Raw genomic sequence first — 15,804 nt, 5'->3', positions numbered from 1 at the left:
CTGAAATACTCAAACCAGCCTGTCTGGCACCAACCACCATGCCACATTCAAAGTCACTTAAATCCACTTTGTTCCCCATTCTGATGCTCAATTTGAACTTCAATAAGTCATCTTCACCACGTCTAGATGCCTAAATGCATTGAGTTGCTGCCATGTGATTGGCTGATTAGCTATTTGTGTTAACAAGCAGTTGAACAGGTGTACCTAATAAAGTGTCTGGTGAGTGTATTTTCTTGTGTTCCCTGTGTCTGCAAGACTTTTTTTAATGCAACTCCCTATTGTAGAACTGACGCAGGTGTTTTTGGTATTTAAGTCTTTTCTGCATTTGCTAGTGTAGTCTTTATTTGGAACTGTTATGGCCTCTCTCAGCCACCGTATCTTTGGCTCAAATCAACATAGCCGGTATAGTCACAAAAACCAGGCTTTAAAAAAGCGACAATTCTAACAGGAACTAAAGCAAGCACAACACCAGAGGCAGTTGAAATCAGAATTGAGAAATAAGAAATTCATACTGCAACAAAATAGTACCACTGACAATAGTCATAATACATTCACAAGAGAACCACTCACATTAACGAAATAAAAGTCAAACACCGAGTCAACTCCGCCACTGAAAGAATGTCTGAGCCAAAAACAAAGAAACCCTGCATTTCTTTGGATTGTACTGACAGAATCAAACATCTTTTGAGTAGATTATGGAAATTTTAGGAAAAGACAGTGAGTGAGACAGAAACACTGATGTGGATTTGACAGAATAATTAAAATAAAGTGCTTCTGATAAAAACAAACACCCTCTCTCTGAGGTAAAACTTACACCAAACAGCACAAAAATATTCAAACTTTACACTATGACACTGTGCACTGAAGACAAATCTATTTACAGTGTGGAGTGTCCACACAGTGTGGAGTGACACAGTGTGTGACTCACACCCACACGGGAACATCTCTCCCAGTGTGACAACACTGAAGCTGTTGTCGGAACATCTCAGGTGGTTTTCTGCAGGTGGTTGGTTCTGCCATGCAGTAAGATAGTTAGTTTGTAGGGGGAGTTTCCACCTCTGCTTTGAAAAAGAGGGGGGGAAAAAAAACCTCCAAGTTTTCCCAGCCTGCCAGTTTCTGGATGCATGGGAGAGGAATCAGTGCTCAACAACACTCCCAAATCTCACATTCTAGTGCACAGACATACAAACTCCTACATGCATGTCAACACTTGCAGACTCTCTGTTATGCACCAGGTGTTACATCACCGCTACACTCACTGCACACAGTGCAAGCACAGCAAGGCGTTTGATAAGCCATGAACCAGGGTCTGAGGTGGCGGCAGCAGAGCCGCGCGGGTAGATCCTCCATCTGTCCCGGTGCGGGTGAAGACTCTCCATGTCCTTCTGGGCGCTGTACGCTGCCACTGTGAAGTTAGCATCCCCAGTGGTCAAGAGATCAAACACACAGGAGTGGAAGTAAATGTCCTGCACCTCTAGCTGCTCCCGGCATTGTTCCCTTGCCCCCTCCACACCGAAAACCTGCGAGGTGCTGTAGGGGGATGCTCGTGCTTGTGAGAACTGGGCAGGCCGACGCAGCTGCTGAAGCTGTAGGCCAAGCGCCGGCGGGGAGAGAGGCAGCGGCAAATGACCTCCCTGGTCGATGCGTTCTCCGGTGGGACAGCCATTCAGACAGAGCTGCAGGTCCTGGGTGGCATCAAAGGCCTGAGCTAGGTCCTCTGGGATCCGCACTGCCAGGGTCAGGTAATGGCCCAGCTGACGCACAATTACGGTTACACCAATGTAGCCGGCATGCAGCTCAATGTGGCGTCCTGGGCTGCGCTCAGAGATCCACAGCGCCCGAACTTTCCCAGTTCCACCATCTGCACCGGAAGAAATATGGATAGGGTCGCCGCTGCTAACTGTGCCGTCATCAAAGGCTGCAGGAAGGTTGTCTGTGACGGCCTGGTAGACCCGCTGGTCTGTACAGCCCTCATAAGGCTTAAAGATGATGGTGATCTGAGAAAGGAGAGAGAGCAGAAAAATCACTATAGTTTATTAAATGCGATCACATTATTGTGGTGAAATACAGACTGCACACAAAAGTGTCATAGGCTGCAATTATTTTGCACAGTAGTATAAAGCTGGGCTCCTCAAAGGCATGCTGCATCAAAAGTTCAAAATTGTTCAAGTCTGACCCTTGTTTCATTGACTTTTGTGCTGCTGTGTCATGATCCTGCCCTTGATGGGCTTCCTGTCATGAATTTTTCATTGATCTTGGCTTTCTTGTTCTGTACATCTGTATTTGTATTCCTGCCATGTTCATGTTTTCATTGGTTTGGTTTTCTGTTCATCATTCATGTATTGTGTAGTTTTGTCTTAGTAGCTGTTTTGCCATATTTTCATTAATTGTTACCTTAGTCACTTCAGTCTTAGTTTGATTCTGTTTATTTCATTTCTTGTGTTATGCTTTAGTCTGACCTTTTCTGTGAAGTTTACTTTTGTCTCTGATTTTGTTTTCAGTTTATCACTTAGTTTTCTGTTTAGTCATTTTAGGCGTTATCTGTTATTCTGTAGTCTGTAGGTTGTTTTGCCATTTTGTTCTTGTTAGTTTTTATACTTTATCCACACTCAGTTCCATTCTAGTTTTGTCTTAGTCTTCTATTTTCTGGCTGGTCTGTTCACTTTAACATTTACTAGTTTTGGGGTCATTTCTTTCCGTTGCCATCTTATGATGTTTAGTTGTTTTTTTTCTCTCTGTTTTCTTTTGTCTCTGTCTCTTTGCACTTGTCTCTGTTTTTTTGTCATTTCTGTTTTTCTTCATCAGGATTACCTTTTGGTTTTTGCTGTTAAGTATTTTTGCACTTAGTCACGCCCACCTGAACTTTTCTGTTTCTTCTGTTTGCCACGCCCCCTTCCTGATTCTTCCTACACACCTGCTCTCACTTTTCTCATTTTCTCCTTGATTATTTAAACCCTCTGTTTTCACTTAAGCCCCGCCAATTCGTTGATTTTCACAGTCCTCGTACCAGCCTTTTTCATAGCTCTGCCTAGTCTTGCCGTGTACCGACCCAGCTCTGTTTTTTGACCTCGTCTTGCTTCTGACCACATACTTTGTTTGCCTGTGTAAAAGATCTGAGCCTGCCTTTTTTGATGACGCCTTTGCCTGCCGACTATCTGTGCCTCTGCATCATTGACTGTCTAACTGTGTACCGAATCCAAGCTCGTTTTGACCGATAAAGCCTTTCAATTTCAACTCCATTGTCTGTGAGTTTTTTGCATTTGGGTCCCACAACCTTCTGTGCCACATCACCTTGGGTTCCTGACAGAATGAACTGGCCATAAACGGGACTCAGCAAGCTCACTCCCAGTCATGTCTGACAACTCTCTCTCTGCCATGGACCCGGACTTGGCCCTCATCAAGGACATTTTTTCTGAGGTAAATTTTTTCTTTAACTGTTTTCACACCTGTTACACTCCGAAGAAAAAGTTTGACTTTTTGGACAAAGCGTGGAACCTGGTGGAGGAGAACTCCTGGCTGTACGATCGCTTTCCAGAATTAGAAGATCTGGACAACTTGTTTGCGGCTGGAAGCCTCCCGGCCTGGATTCGCCAGCCAGAAATGCACCTGCCGCCCACACACCAGCTCCTTGACAGCGAGTCTGAGTGGATTGACCTGGACGATGATTACACATCAGAGACAGAAGGGTCATATCTACAGGACACGGCCACTGTGTTCTTTAAGATTCAAGACTTATTTTATGAATTTTTGGACAGCACAGGTCAGCAGGAACGACAACGGATTTTTTTGGCATTAGACCGCATCCTACAGGATGAGCCGGGAATCATGTTGTCTTATCCAGAACTCGCCAACATTAAGTCTCTGTTCATGCAAGGTCAGATTCCCACCTACATCGACGACCCCATGACGTTTTGTTTGAAGCCGACATTCTAGAGTCCTACTCGGACACGCCCCTATCTATCACGCTGTCCAACGCTGCAGTCTCGCTGCCTCAGTCTTACGCACCGGTCCTCCATCAGCAATCAGCATCGACACGAGTCACGAGTCACCGTATAGTTTTTCATGATAATGATTACTCATTTGGTGTAGAAACAATCCCCATCTACTATGACAATTAATGGTTTAAATCAGTTATCTATGGAGGACCAAACATGAATTAAGACTTAATAGACACATAAATATGTATAATTAAATTTATTCTTACCTTTTTTATACATGTATTCATACATTTAGACATTTTTTTACTTTGATATTTATACATTTAGATGTTAATTTATACTTTTATCCATTCGTTTGTAATTTTGTACATGTACAGTATTTATACCTTATTTTTTGTCTTAATTCATTTTAGGTCTCCAAAGAATATATATTGAATTGAATTTATTAGGCACACATATGCTTAACAAAAATCACTCGTACACAAACAAACAAAACTCATAGACAAAGTAGTTAAAAGAAAGAAAAGAAAATAATGTACATGGTGCCCAAAAGGCATAGGCAGAAGCAACGCTTATCAACACCTACACCCCTCTGTTCAGTTAAATTAAACCAGGCTATGTGCCTGATCATGATCGTTTCCAAACAAAATCTGAAGTGAAGTCACATATTTCCCAAACATCTCCTATTACGTGCTAGCTACCACCATGCGTTTTCAGTAGTAAGGATTCAAGTGTAGCAGATTGTTCATACAACACACAAACTCAACCTGTTTCATCAGATACATATCCAGAGAACACCATTTCTTTATATAAATATTTGAACCAGTTAATATTTGGACATCATTTGAGTTCCTCAGGTAGATTATTCCATTTTTTGGGGCCACAAATGGCGACACACAAACATTTCCTGGTCGTCCGAGCACCCACAATTTTAAAATGATACAAACCCCTTAAATTATATGAGTATATTCCTTCTCCTTGCGTGAAAAAAAAATCTTCAATTCTAAATGGAAATTGTTTATTTTTCACTTTGTACATCAACTGAACAGTCTTGAACGTTATCATATCGTAGAGTTTAAATATTTTCGATTTAATGAACAATGGGTTGGTATGATCATGATACACTGCATTGTGAAATGTTCTTAATGCTCTTTTTTGAAGGATGAATAATGGTTGCACTGTAGTATTATAGTTATTGCCACAGACTTCAGCACAACAAGTCAGGTAAGGTGCAATCAATGCACAATACAGAGTATGGAGTGATTTGCCATCAAGAATGTGCTTAGCCTTATTTAAAACTGCAATACTTTTTGATACTTTCTTTTGAATATGTTGAATATGAGCTTTCCAGTTGATTCTTTCATCAATAATCACACCTAACAACTGTACTTGTGCGTCTTTTTGTATGATTTCCAAATAACATTATTTTAGTTTTAGACCAATTTAATGACAGTTTGTTAATATCAAACCAACTCTTCAACATTATTATTTCCATTCCTAAATCAGATAATAATTGTAAATTATCTCCTGAACAAAACAGGTTTGTGTCATCTGCAAAGGGAACTGCTCTGAACACATCCGGAACTTTACATAAATCGTTAATGTACAAAATAAATAACTTTGGTCCCAACACAGAACACTGGGGAACCCCACAACTGATGTCCAGATACGAAGAACAGCAGTCCCAGAGTTTAACAAACTGCTTCCGGTTTTCTAAATACAACCCCAATTCCAATTAAGTTGGGATGTTGTGTAAAATGTAAATAAAAACAGAATACAATGATTTGCAAATCCTCTTCAACCTATATTCAATTGAATACACCACAAAGACAAAATATTTAATGTTCAAACTGATAAACTTTGTTTTTGTGAAAATATTTGCTCATTTTGAAATGGATGCCTGCAACACCTTTCAACGACAGTGATATGTTTACCACTGTGTTACATCACCTTTCTTTCTAACAACACTCAATAAGCGTTTTGGAACTGAGGACACTAATTGTTGAAGCTTTGTAGGTGGAATTCTTTCCCATTCTTGCTTGATGTACAACTTCAGTTGTTCAACAGTCCTGGATCTCCGTTGTCATATTTTGAGCTTCATAATGCCCCACACATTTTTACTAGGCAACAGGTCTGGACTGCAGGCAGGCCAGTCTAGTACCTGCACTCTTTTTCTACGAAGCCACGCTGTTGTAACACGTGCAGAATGTGCCTCGGCATTGTCTTGCTGAAATAAGCAGGGACGTCCCTGAAAAAGACGTTGCTTGGATGGCAGCATGTGTTGCTCCAAATCCTGGATGTACCTCTCAGCATTGATGGTGCCATCACAGATGTGTAAGTTGCCCATGCCATGGGCACTAACACACCCCCATACTATCACAGATGCTGGCTTTTGAACTTTGCGCTGGTAACAGTCTGGATAGTCTTTTTCCTCTTTTGTCCGGCGGAAACGGCGTCCATGATTTCCAAAAACAATTTGAAATGTCGACTCATCAGACCACAGCACACTTTTCCACTTTGCATCTGTCCATTTCAAATGAGCTGGGGCCCAGAGAAAGCAGTGGCGTTTTTGGATGTTGTTGATGTATGGCTTTCACTTTGCATGGTAGAGTTTTAACTTGCACTTGTATATGTAGCGACGAACTGTGCTAACCTACAATGGTTTTCTGAAGTGTTCCTGAGCCCACGTGGTAAGATCCTTTACACAATGATGTCAGTTTTTAATGCAGTGCCGCCTGAGGGATCAAAGGTCACGGACATTCAATGTTGGTTTATGGCTTTGCTGCATATGTGTAGAAAGTTCTCCATATTCTATGAATCTTCTGATTATATTGTGGACTGTAGATGATGGAATCCCTAAATTCCTTGCAATTAAACATTGAGAAACATTGTTCTTAAACTGACTATTGATTATTTTTTCAGGCAGTTGTTCACAAAGTGGCGATCCTCACCCCATCTTTGCTTGTGAATGGCTGAGCCTTTTGGGGATGCTCCTTTTATACCCAATCGTGACACTCACCTGTTTCCAATTAGGTGTTCTTTGAGCATTCATCAACTTTCAGTGTTTTGTTGCCCCGTCCCAACTTTTTTGAAAGGTGTTGCAGGCATCTATTTCAAAATGAGCAAATATTTGCACAAAAACAAAAGTCTATCAGTTTGAACATTAAATATCTTGTCTTTGTGGTGTAGTCAATTGAATATAGGTTGAAGAAGATTTGTAAATCATTGCATTCTGTTTTTATTTACATTTTACATAATGTCCCAACTTCATTGGAATTGGGGTTGTAGTTTTTAATCCAATTCAGAGCCACTCCTCTGATCCCATACAGTTCAATCTTTTGAAATATGTTGTGACTGATTGTGTCAAAAGCCTTTCTTTCGCTGACTGAACGGTCCCCTCTAAAAATTGGTTCACACTGCCTTCACTGTGCCTTCACTGCGCGTGTGTCTGAGACTGACTCTCTGAGTCTGACTCTACAACCAAAGTGATCAAAGGGAATAATAATGTGATTATTAACCATCTGATAACAAAGTTAAACCTCTTAAATCATTCTAAAGTCAGTTTTAAGCAGAAACAAGGCGATAATCAGTGAATCACTACTGACCTTCTGAAATGAGGTAGGCACAGCAGCACGTCAGACTCATACGTACTGATGCGCAGTCAAGGCAGGGCAAACCGATTTTTAGTGGGGACTGTTCAGTCTGCAACACCGGAACCTGCGACTTGTTGTCACTGACAACCACACACGAGGACGACCGCCGATTAAAGTTAAGAAGGTGAAGCCATGGTATTGAGTAAACGGTGAGCGATATTTACAGCCAGTATGCATGTGGTACGCTGCACAATGGAGGGAGCTTGGACGCCAAGTACAGTAGTGTTCAGAATAATAGTAGTGCTATGTGACTAAAAAGATTAATCCAGGTTTTGAGTATATTTCTTATTGTTACATGGGAAACAAGGTACCAGTAGATTCACTAGATTCTCACAAATCCAACAAGACCAAGCATTCATGATATGCACACTCTTAAGTCTATGAAATTGGGCTATTAGTAAAAAAAAAGTAGAAAAGGGGGTGTTCACAATAATAGTAGTGTGGCACTCAGTCAGTGAGTTCGTCAATTTTGTGGAACAAACAGGTGTGAATCAGGTGTCCCCTATTTAAGGATGAAGCCAGCACCTGTTGAACATGCTTTTCTCTTTGAAAGCCTGAGGAAAATGGGAAGTTCAAGACATTGTTCAGAAGAACAGCGTAGTTTGATTAAAAAGTTGATTGGAGAGGCGAAAACCTATACGCAGGTGCAAACAATTATAGGCTGTTCATCTACAATGATCTCCAATGCTTTAAAATGGACAAAAAAAAAACAGAGATACGTGGAAGAAAACAGAAAACAACCATCAAAATGGATAGAAGAATAACCAGAATGGCAAAGGCTCACCCATTGATCAGCTCCAGGATGATCAAAGACAGTCTGGAGTTACCTGTAAGTGCTGTGACAGTTAGAAGACGCCTATGTGAAGCTAATTTATGTGCAAGAATCCCCTGCAAAGTCCCTTTGTTAAATAAAAGACGTGCAGAAGAGGTTACAATCTGCCAAAGAACACATCAACTGGCCTAAAGAGAAATGGAGGAATATTTTGTGGACTGATGAGAGTAAAATTGTTCTTTTTGGGTCCAAGGGCTGCAGACAGTTTGTGAGATGACCCCCAAACTCTGAATTCAAGCCACAGTTCACAGTGAAGACAGTGAAGCATGGTGGTGCAAGCATCATGATATGGGCATGTTTCTCCTACTATGGTGTTGGGCCTATATATTGCATACCAGGTATCATGGATCAGTTTGGATATGTCAAAATACTTGAAGAGGTCATGTTGCCTTATGCTGAAGAGGACATGCCCTTGAAATGGGTGTTTCAACAAGACAATGACCCCAAGCACACTAGTAAACAAGCAAAATCTTGGTTCCAAACCAACAAAATTAATGCCTTGCAGATGTGAAGAAAGCATGAAAAACTGTGGTTATACAACTAAATACTAGTTTAGTGATTCACAGGATTGCTAAAGAAGCAGTTTGAACATAATAGTTTTGAGTTTGTAGCGTCAACAGCAGATGCTACTATTATTGTGAACACCCCCTTTTCTACTTTATTTTACTAATAGCCCAATTTCATAGCCTTAAGAGTGTGCATATCATGAATGCTTGGTCTTGTTGGATTTGTGAGAATCTACTGAATCTACTGGTACCTTGTTTGCCATGTAACAATAAGAAATATACTCAAAACCTGGATTAATCTTTTTAGTCACATAGCACTATTATTCTGAATGCTTTCAAGGTGAGTTTTTTCCCTCAGGGAAAAAACTTGCTCTGTGCTGACACATTCTATTCCATGTGCCTTCTGGCAAACTGTAGCTGAAATTTCATATCTTCTTTTGAAGAGAATCCTTTTCTCTTTTTGTATCAGACAAAACTTAAAAAAAAAAAAAAAAAAACCTAAAAAAAATAAAATCCACCCTCCCTCGTGGCTTTTTTTCTGATATCAAGGATGATAAACTAATGTTTTGTTTTTAATGGGGCCTAAACTTTCAGGTCTTCTTTATAAGAAAATCCTCCTCTATACCACTTCATCATGAAGCTGTATAACTGGTGATACAAAATGCAAAGCTGCAAAATGCAATTTCATCTAAAAGATAAGCTAAAAGCTATCAGTTTGAATACTCTAACATCAATAGTAACATTCAGCCCTTACACAGGTTAATGACTCTCATTAGACTATTTGAGAAATAAATAAATGACTTTTTAACAAGTTGAAATTCAACACAGCTAAGCAAACATGCTCATGGGCGCATGAAAACACACAGGCCTCCAGTGCAGCGTGACAGCTACAGGGTGTGGCGCTAGCATTACGCTGAGTACTAGCATCATAGTTCCGGTGAATGGCTGCTTTGTGCACAAGACAGATGTGAGGAATGAGACCCGGCAGGCCATTAAGCCCAGAGGCCTGTTAATGTGTGTTTCCTGAATAATTACCACTAATAACTTGCCCCACCTCTGACACAAGTTCAGATTTTACTGCCATAGCATAGCTACCATACTCTTTGCATAATGTATGTGTGTGTGTACACGCACGGGTGTGTATGTGCTTTTCTAATTAAAGTTATTTCCAAAGCTAGAGAGTGCAGACCATCATCATCAACATTCTTCAACACCACAGAGATTACGCTACGTAACTCATTGCCCACTTGGAGGTGAGCGTGTGTCGCGTGTTTGCCATAAACACGTACTACTAGTCCCCCATCCTCCACCCCCAAACACACACACACACACAGTGGGCCCTCTCATACATCTTATGTCACATTATTAAAGGTCAGACGAGATGTATTATCTGAATAAGGTTTCTAACATTGCGTCAGTCACACGTTCAACTACAAGACTGATAGAAGAAAAACAGAAATGATCCTTTCAGCAACCACAAGATGCCGCTAAGTTGCTTGCGATGTAAATTTTGTCAACTGCTCGCATTACTGGACACTGACCTCTGTTGCCATGCCAAGTACAGGTACACCTACGACACATGTAGAAATTCAACCAACTGTGGCTGAAGAGACTGTCAGTGGAACCACTTTTCTGCAAGTTCTTCCCTACCACCCGCCTCATTTTGGCGTGTCAGTATCTCACAAATAAAAAGTGAAATTTCCCCATCGATGGGATATACAGGCTTAGAAGGGGTTAAACAAGTCCAAAAACAATGTTCTGGAGACGGTTCATCCGGAAAGTATTCACAATGCTTCATTTTGTTTCAACATTTTGTTATATTACAGCCTTATTCCAAAGTTCTCAAAATTCTACCCACAACACCCCATAATAACATGAAAAAAAGGTGTTTTGTTTTGTTTTTAGATTTTTGCAAATTTATTAAAAACAAGAGCAATCCAAGACTTCTGACTTCTGCCAAGCTGGATCCAGATCACCTCCAAAATTCAGTGGAGTCTTCCATGCCCTAATATTTACATGCCCTAATATCTATCTAAATTGGGGAGAATCTGTGATGTACTTTTGATGTAATCCTAACAGACAGACTAATACATAAATAAACACTGATGGTTTTATTACATCCTTGGCGAACATAATAAAAAGCTAAGAAATCACATGTGCATAAGAATTAACAGCCTTTCAAATGAAGCTTAGAATTGAGCCCAGGTGCATCCTGTTTCCACTGATCATTGCTGAGATGTATGAGATGTACAGCTTAATTGGAGTCCACCTAGGGTAAATTCAGTTGATTGGACATGATTTGGTTTCAGATGACATTGTGTGTTTGTCATGGGACTATTCCATTTCAAATCACCCAGTTTTAAAAATATTTCCCAGGTCACTCCATAGCCCTGGTACAAAACATCATTCTGGAGTTTGCCAAAAGGCACCTGAAGGACTCTAAAACCATGAGAAACAAAATTCTCTGGTCTGATGACACAAAGATCGAACACTTTGGTGTGAATGCCAGGTGTATATTTGGAGGAAACCAGGCACCATCCCTAAAGTAAAGCATGGTGGTAGTAGCATCATGCTGTGGGGATGATTTTTTAGCAGCAGGAACTGGGAGACTAGTCAGGATTGAGGGACAATTAATGCAGCAATGTAAAGAAACATCCTGTTGTGTGGGCCGCTGAAGAGGAGGTACTGATGGCCCACCACCACCAGAGGGCACCCGGCCTGGAGTGCGGGCTCCAGGCACCAGAGGGTGCTGCCGCCTCACAGGAGCAGCCAGGGTGACAGCTGACGCTCATCATCTTTGACAGCTGTCACCATTCATCAGGATCAGTGTTGGTATATCAGCCAGACGACATCTCCACCTCTTTGCCGAGATATCGTTCTACCTTGAAGGTAACGTACCTCAGCTGACTGTGAGACAGTATCCTTTTGTTACTTGAGCGTTGTATTGTGAACTACTTTTCCAACGAGAGGTGGAGGTAGCTTTCCTGCCATACCGATTGCTGGGTGCAAACGCGCCCTCATTTAACTGCTTTTTGTTCCTCGCCAGCAGTACCAGATCCGACACGCGGAGGCAGTGGCCACCTGGGAGTTCGGGACTTGGCGGCTCCAGTATTCCCGGGGTCTGGTGGCGGAGGAAATCGTGTGGTTCCGGTTCTGCTTTGGACAGGTGTCTCCTATCTTCGAGCCTGCCCACATGACACCTTTGTGATTTGACTCCTGTCTAGTGTGTAATCTGTTGTATTGGTTGTGCACATTCGCAACAGTAAATTGTTGTTATTTGACCTACTCCATTGTCCGTTCATTTGCGCCCCCTGTTGTGGGTCCGTGTACCTACACTTTCACAACACATCCTGGATGAAAACCTGCTCCAGAGCGCTCTTGACCTCAGACTGGGGGGACGGTTCATCTTTCAGTAGGACAGTGATCCTAAACACACAGCCAAGATATCAAAGGAGTGGCTTCAGACAACTCTGTGAATGTTCTTGAGTGGCCCAGCCAGAGCCCAGACCTGAATCTGATTGAACATCTCTGGAGAGATCTGAAAATGGCTGTGCACCAATGCTTCCCATCCAACCTGATGGAGCTTTGAGGTGCTGCAAAGAGGAATGAGCAAAACTGCCCAAAGATATGTGCACCAAGCTTGTGGCTTTATATTCAAGAAGACTTGAAGCCATAATTGCTGCCAAAGGTGCATCAACAAAGTATTGAGTAAATGGGGTGAATACTTATGAAAAGGTGATTTTTTTTTTTTTTTAGTTTTTTATTTTTACGAAATTTACAAAAAAAAAAAAAAATAAATAAAAAAACTTTTTCATCTTGTCATTATGGGCTGTTGTAAGTAGAATTGTTGAGGGAAAATTTATTTATTCCCTTTGGGGAAAAGGTTGTAACATAACAAAATGTGGAAAAAGTACTTTCCAGATGCACCGTATTTGTGGGAATTCAGTCACAATGGGAATGAATTTGACTTGCAACTCATTAGCTTTTCCTAAACAAATAATCTATTGATTGTTTTCCCCCAACTACAAATATATAACTATTTTTGATAGGTTGATTAATCATTTGGTTAATTTATCAATAAATAATAACCATAGCGTCTGACAAATTTTCAACCCTTTTTTAAATAAAAAATAATAATAATACATTTTGAATTTAAAAAAAATACATAAAAACTATATATACCCCCCCAAGTGCCTGAGATAATGGGCCATCCTCTCCATATGATGGGCTCTTCTCATACACGATTGGACGTAGTGGAATAAAATAATCCATATTTGTTATTTTAATTTGATTTATTTATTGTTATTAGATTTGTCATTTTTATTTTTATCTATGTTTCAGATGCATGAGTTTTAATTTTGGTGCTGGTCTGGTCTGCTTGACTGTGCTGGAAGATTATGCATATAAATCACCTTGATGTCACATATCATTATATCTGTGCACTATAGTTTCCTTCAAAAAGTCTGATTTGTAAATAGGAAAAAAAATCATGTAAGGAATGCCCATAAAAGATGCTGTGTATGGTGATAGGTGTGTTTCTAAGATTTGTGGGGCCAAGAACAATAACTTCAGTTTTATCTGAGTTTAAAAGCAGGAAATTAGAGGTCATCCATGTCTTTATGTCTGTAAGACAATCCTGCAGTTTAGCTAATTGGTGTGTGTCCTCTGGCTTCATGGATAGATAAAGCTGGGTATCATCTGCGTAACAATGAAAATTTAAGCAATACCGTCTAATAATACTGCCTAAGGGAAGCATATATAAAGTGAATAAAATTGGTCCTAGCACAGAACCTTGTGGAACTCCATAATTAACTTTAGTCTGTGAAGAAGATTCCCCATTTACATGAACAAATTGTAATCTATTAGACAAATATGATTCAAACCACCGCAGCGCAGTGCCTTTAATACCTATGGCATGCTCTAATCTCTGTAATAAAATTTTATGGTCAACAGTATCAAAAGCAGCACTGAGGTCTAACAGAACAAGCACAGAGATGAGTCCACTGTCCGAGGCCATAAGAAGATCATTTGTAACCTTCACTAATGCTGTTTCTGTACTATGATGAATTCTAAAACCTGACTGAAACTCTTCAAATAGACCATTCCTCTGCAGGTGATCAGTTAGCTGTTTTACAACTACCCTCTCAAGAATCTTTGAGAGAAAAGGAAGGTTGGAGATTGGCCTATAATTAGCTAAGATAGCTGGGTCAAGTGATGGCTTTTTAAGTAATGGTTTAATTACTGCCACCTTAAAAGCCTGTGGTACATAGCCAACTAACAAAGATAGATTGATCATATTTAAGATCGAAGCATTAAATAATGGTAGGGCTTCCTTGAGCAGCCTGGTAGGAATGGGGTCTAATAAACATGTTGATGGTTTGGATGAAGTAACTAATGAAAATAACTCAGACAGAACAATCGGAGAGAAAGAGTCTAACCAAATACCGGCATCACTGAAAGCAGCCAAAGATAACGATACGTCTTTGGGATGGTTATGAGTAATTTTTTCTCTAATAGTTAAAATTTTGTTAGCAAAGAAAGTCATGAACTCATTACTAGTTAAAGATAATGGAATACTCAGCTCAATAGAGCTCTGACTCTTTGTCAGCCTGGCTACAGTGCTGAAAAGAAACCTGGGGTTGTTCTTATTTTCTTCAATTAGTGATGAGTAGAAAGATGTCCTAGCTTTACGGAGGGCTTTTTTATAGAGCAACAGACTCTTTTTCCAGGCTAAGTGAAGATCTTCTAAATTAGTGAGACGCCATTTCCTCTCCAACTTACGAGTTATCTGCTTTAAGCTACGAGTTTGAGAGTTATACCATGGAGTCAGACACTTCTGATTTAAAGCTCTCTTTTTCAGAGGAGCTACAGCATCCAAAGTTGTCTTCAATGAGGATGTAAAACTATTGACGAGATACTCTATCTCCCTTACAGAGTTTAGGTAGCTACTCTGCACTGTGTTGTTATATGGCATTAGAGAACATAAAGAAGGAATCATATCCTTAAACCTAGTTACAGCGCTTTCTGAAAGACTTCTAGTGTAATGAAACTTATTCCCTACTGCTGGGTAGTCCATCAGAGTAAATGTAAATGTTATTAAAAAATGATCAGACAGAAGGGAGTTTTCAGGGAATACTGTTAAGTCTCCTATTTCCATACCATAAGTCAGAACAAGATCTAAGATATGATTAAAGTGGTGGGTGGACTCATTTACTTTTTGAGCAAAGCCAATAGAGTCTAATAATAGATTAAATGCAGTGTTGAGGCTGTCATTCTCAGCATCTGTGTGGATGTTAAAATCGCCCACTATAATTATCTTATCTGAGCTAAGCACTAAGTCAGACAAAAGGTCTGAAAATTCACAGAGAAACTCACAGTAACGACCAGGTGGACGATAGATAATAACAAATAAAACTGGTTTTTGGGACTTCCAATTTGGATGGACAAGACTAAGAGACAAGCTTTCAAATGAATTAAAGCTCTGTCTGGGTTTTTGATTAATTAATAAGCTGGAATGGAAGATTGCTGCTAATCCACCGCCCCGGCCCGTGCTACGAGCATTCTGACAGTTAGTGTGACTCGGGGGTGTTGACTCATTTAAACTAACATATTCATCCTGCTGTAACCAGGTTTCTGTTAGGCAGAATAAATCAATATGTTGATCAATTATTATATCATTTACCAACAGGGACTTAGAAGAGAGAGACCTAATGTTTAATAGACCACATTTAACTGTTTTAGTCTGTGGTGCAGTAGAAGGTGCTATATTATTTTTTCTTTTTGAATTTTTATGCTTAAATAGATTTTTGCTGGTTATTGGTAGTCTGGGAGCAGGCACCGTCTCTACGGGGATGGGGTAATGAGGGGATGGCAGG

General features: G+C 40.3%; 1 protein-coding gene across 1 annotated transcript in view; it reads right to left on the bottom strand.

The window, feature by feature from the left end:
* Positions 1-319: 319 nt before the first annotated feature.
* The window catches only part of rgmb (repulsive guidance molecule BMP co-receptor b), a 53,622-nt gene continuing 38,137 nt past the window's right edge, over positions 320-15,804 (bottom strand). The window contains exon 3 of the mRNA XM_034170172.1: positions 320-1,997. Within this exon, the coding sequence (XP_034026063.1) occupies positions 1,239-1,997 (759 nt within the window). The 3' untranslated portion in view covers positions 320-1,238. The remainder of the gene's footprint in view (positions 1,998-15,804) is intronic.

The sequence above is a fragment of the Thalassophryne amazonica genome, chromosome 5, assembly GCF_902500255.1.
Source record: "Thalassophryne amazonica chromosome 5, fThaAma1.1, whole genome shotgun sequence".
NCBI classification, from domain to species: domain Eukaryota; kingdom Metazoa; phylum Chordata; class Actinopteri; order Batrachoidiformes; family Batrachoididae; genus Thalassophryne; species Thalassophryne amazonica.
This window is presented reverse-complemented; position numbering and strand designations above follow the sequence as displayed.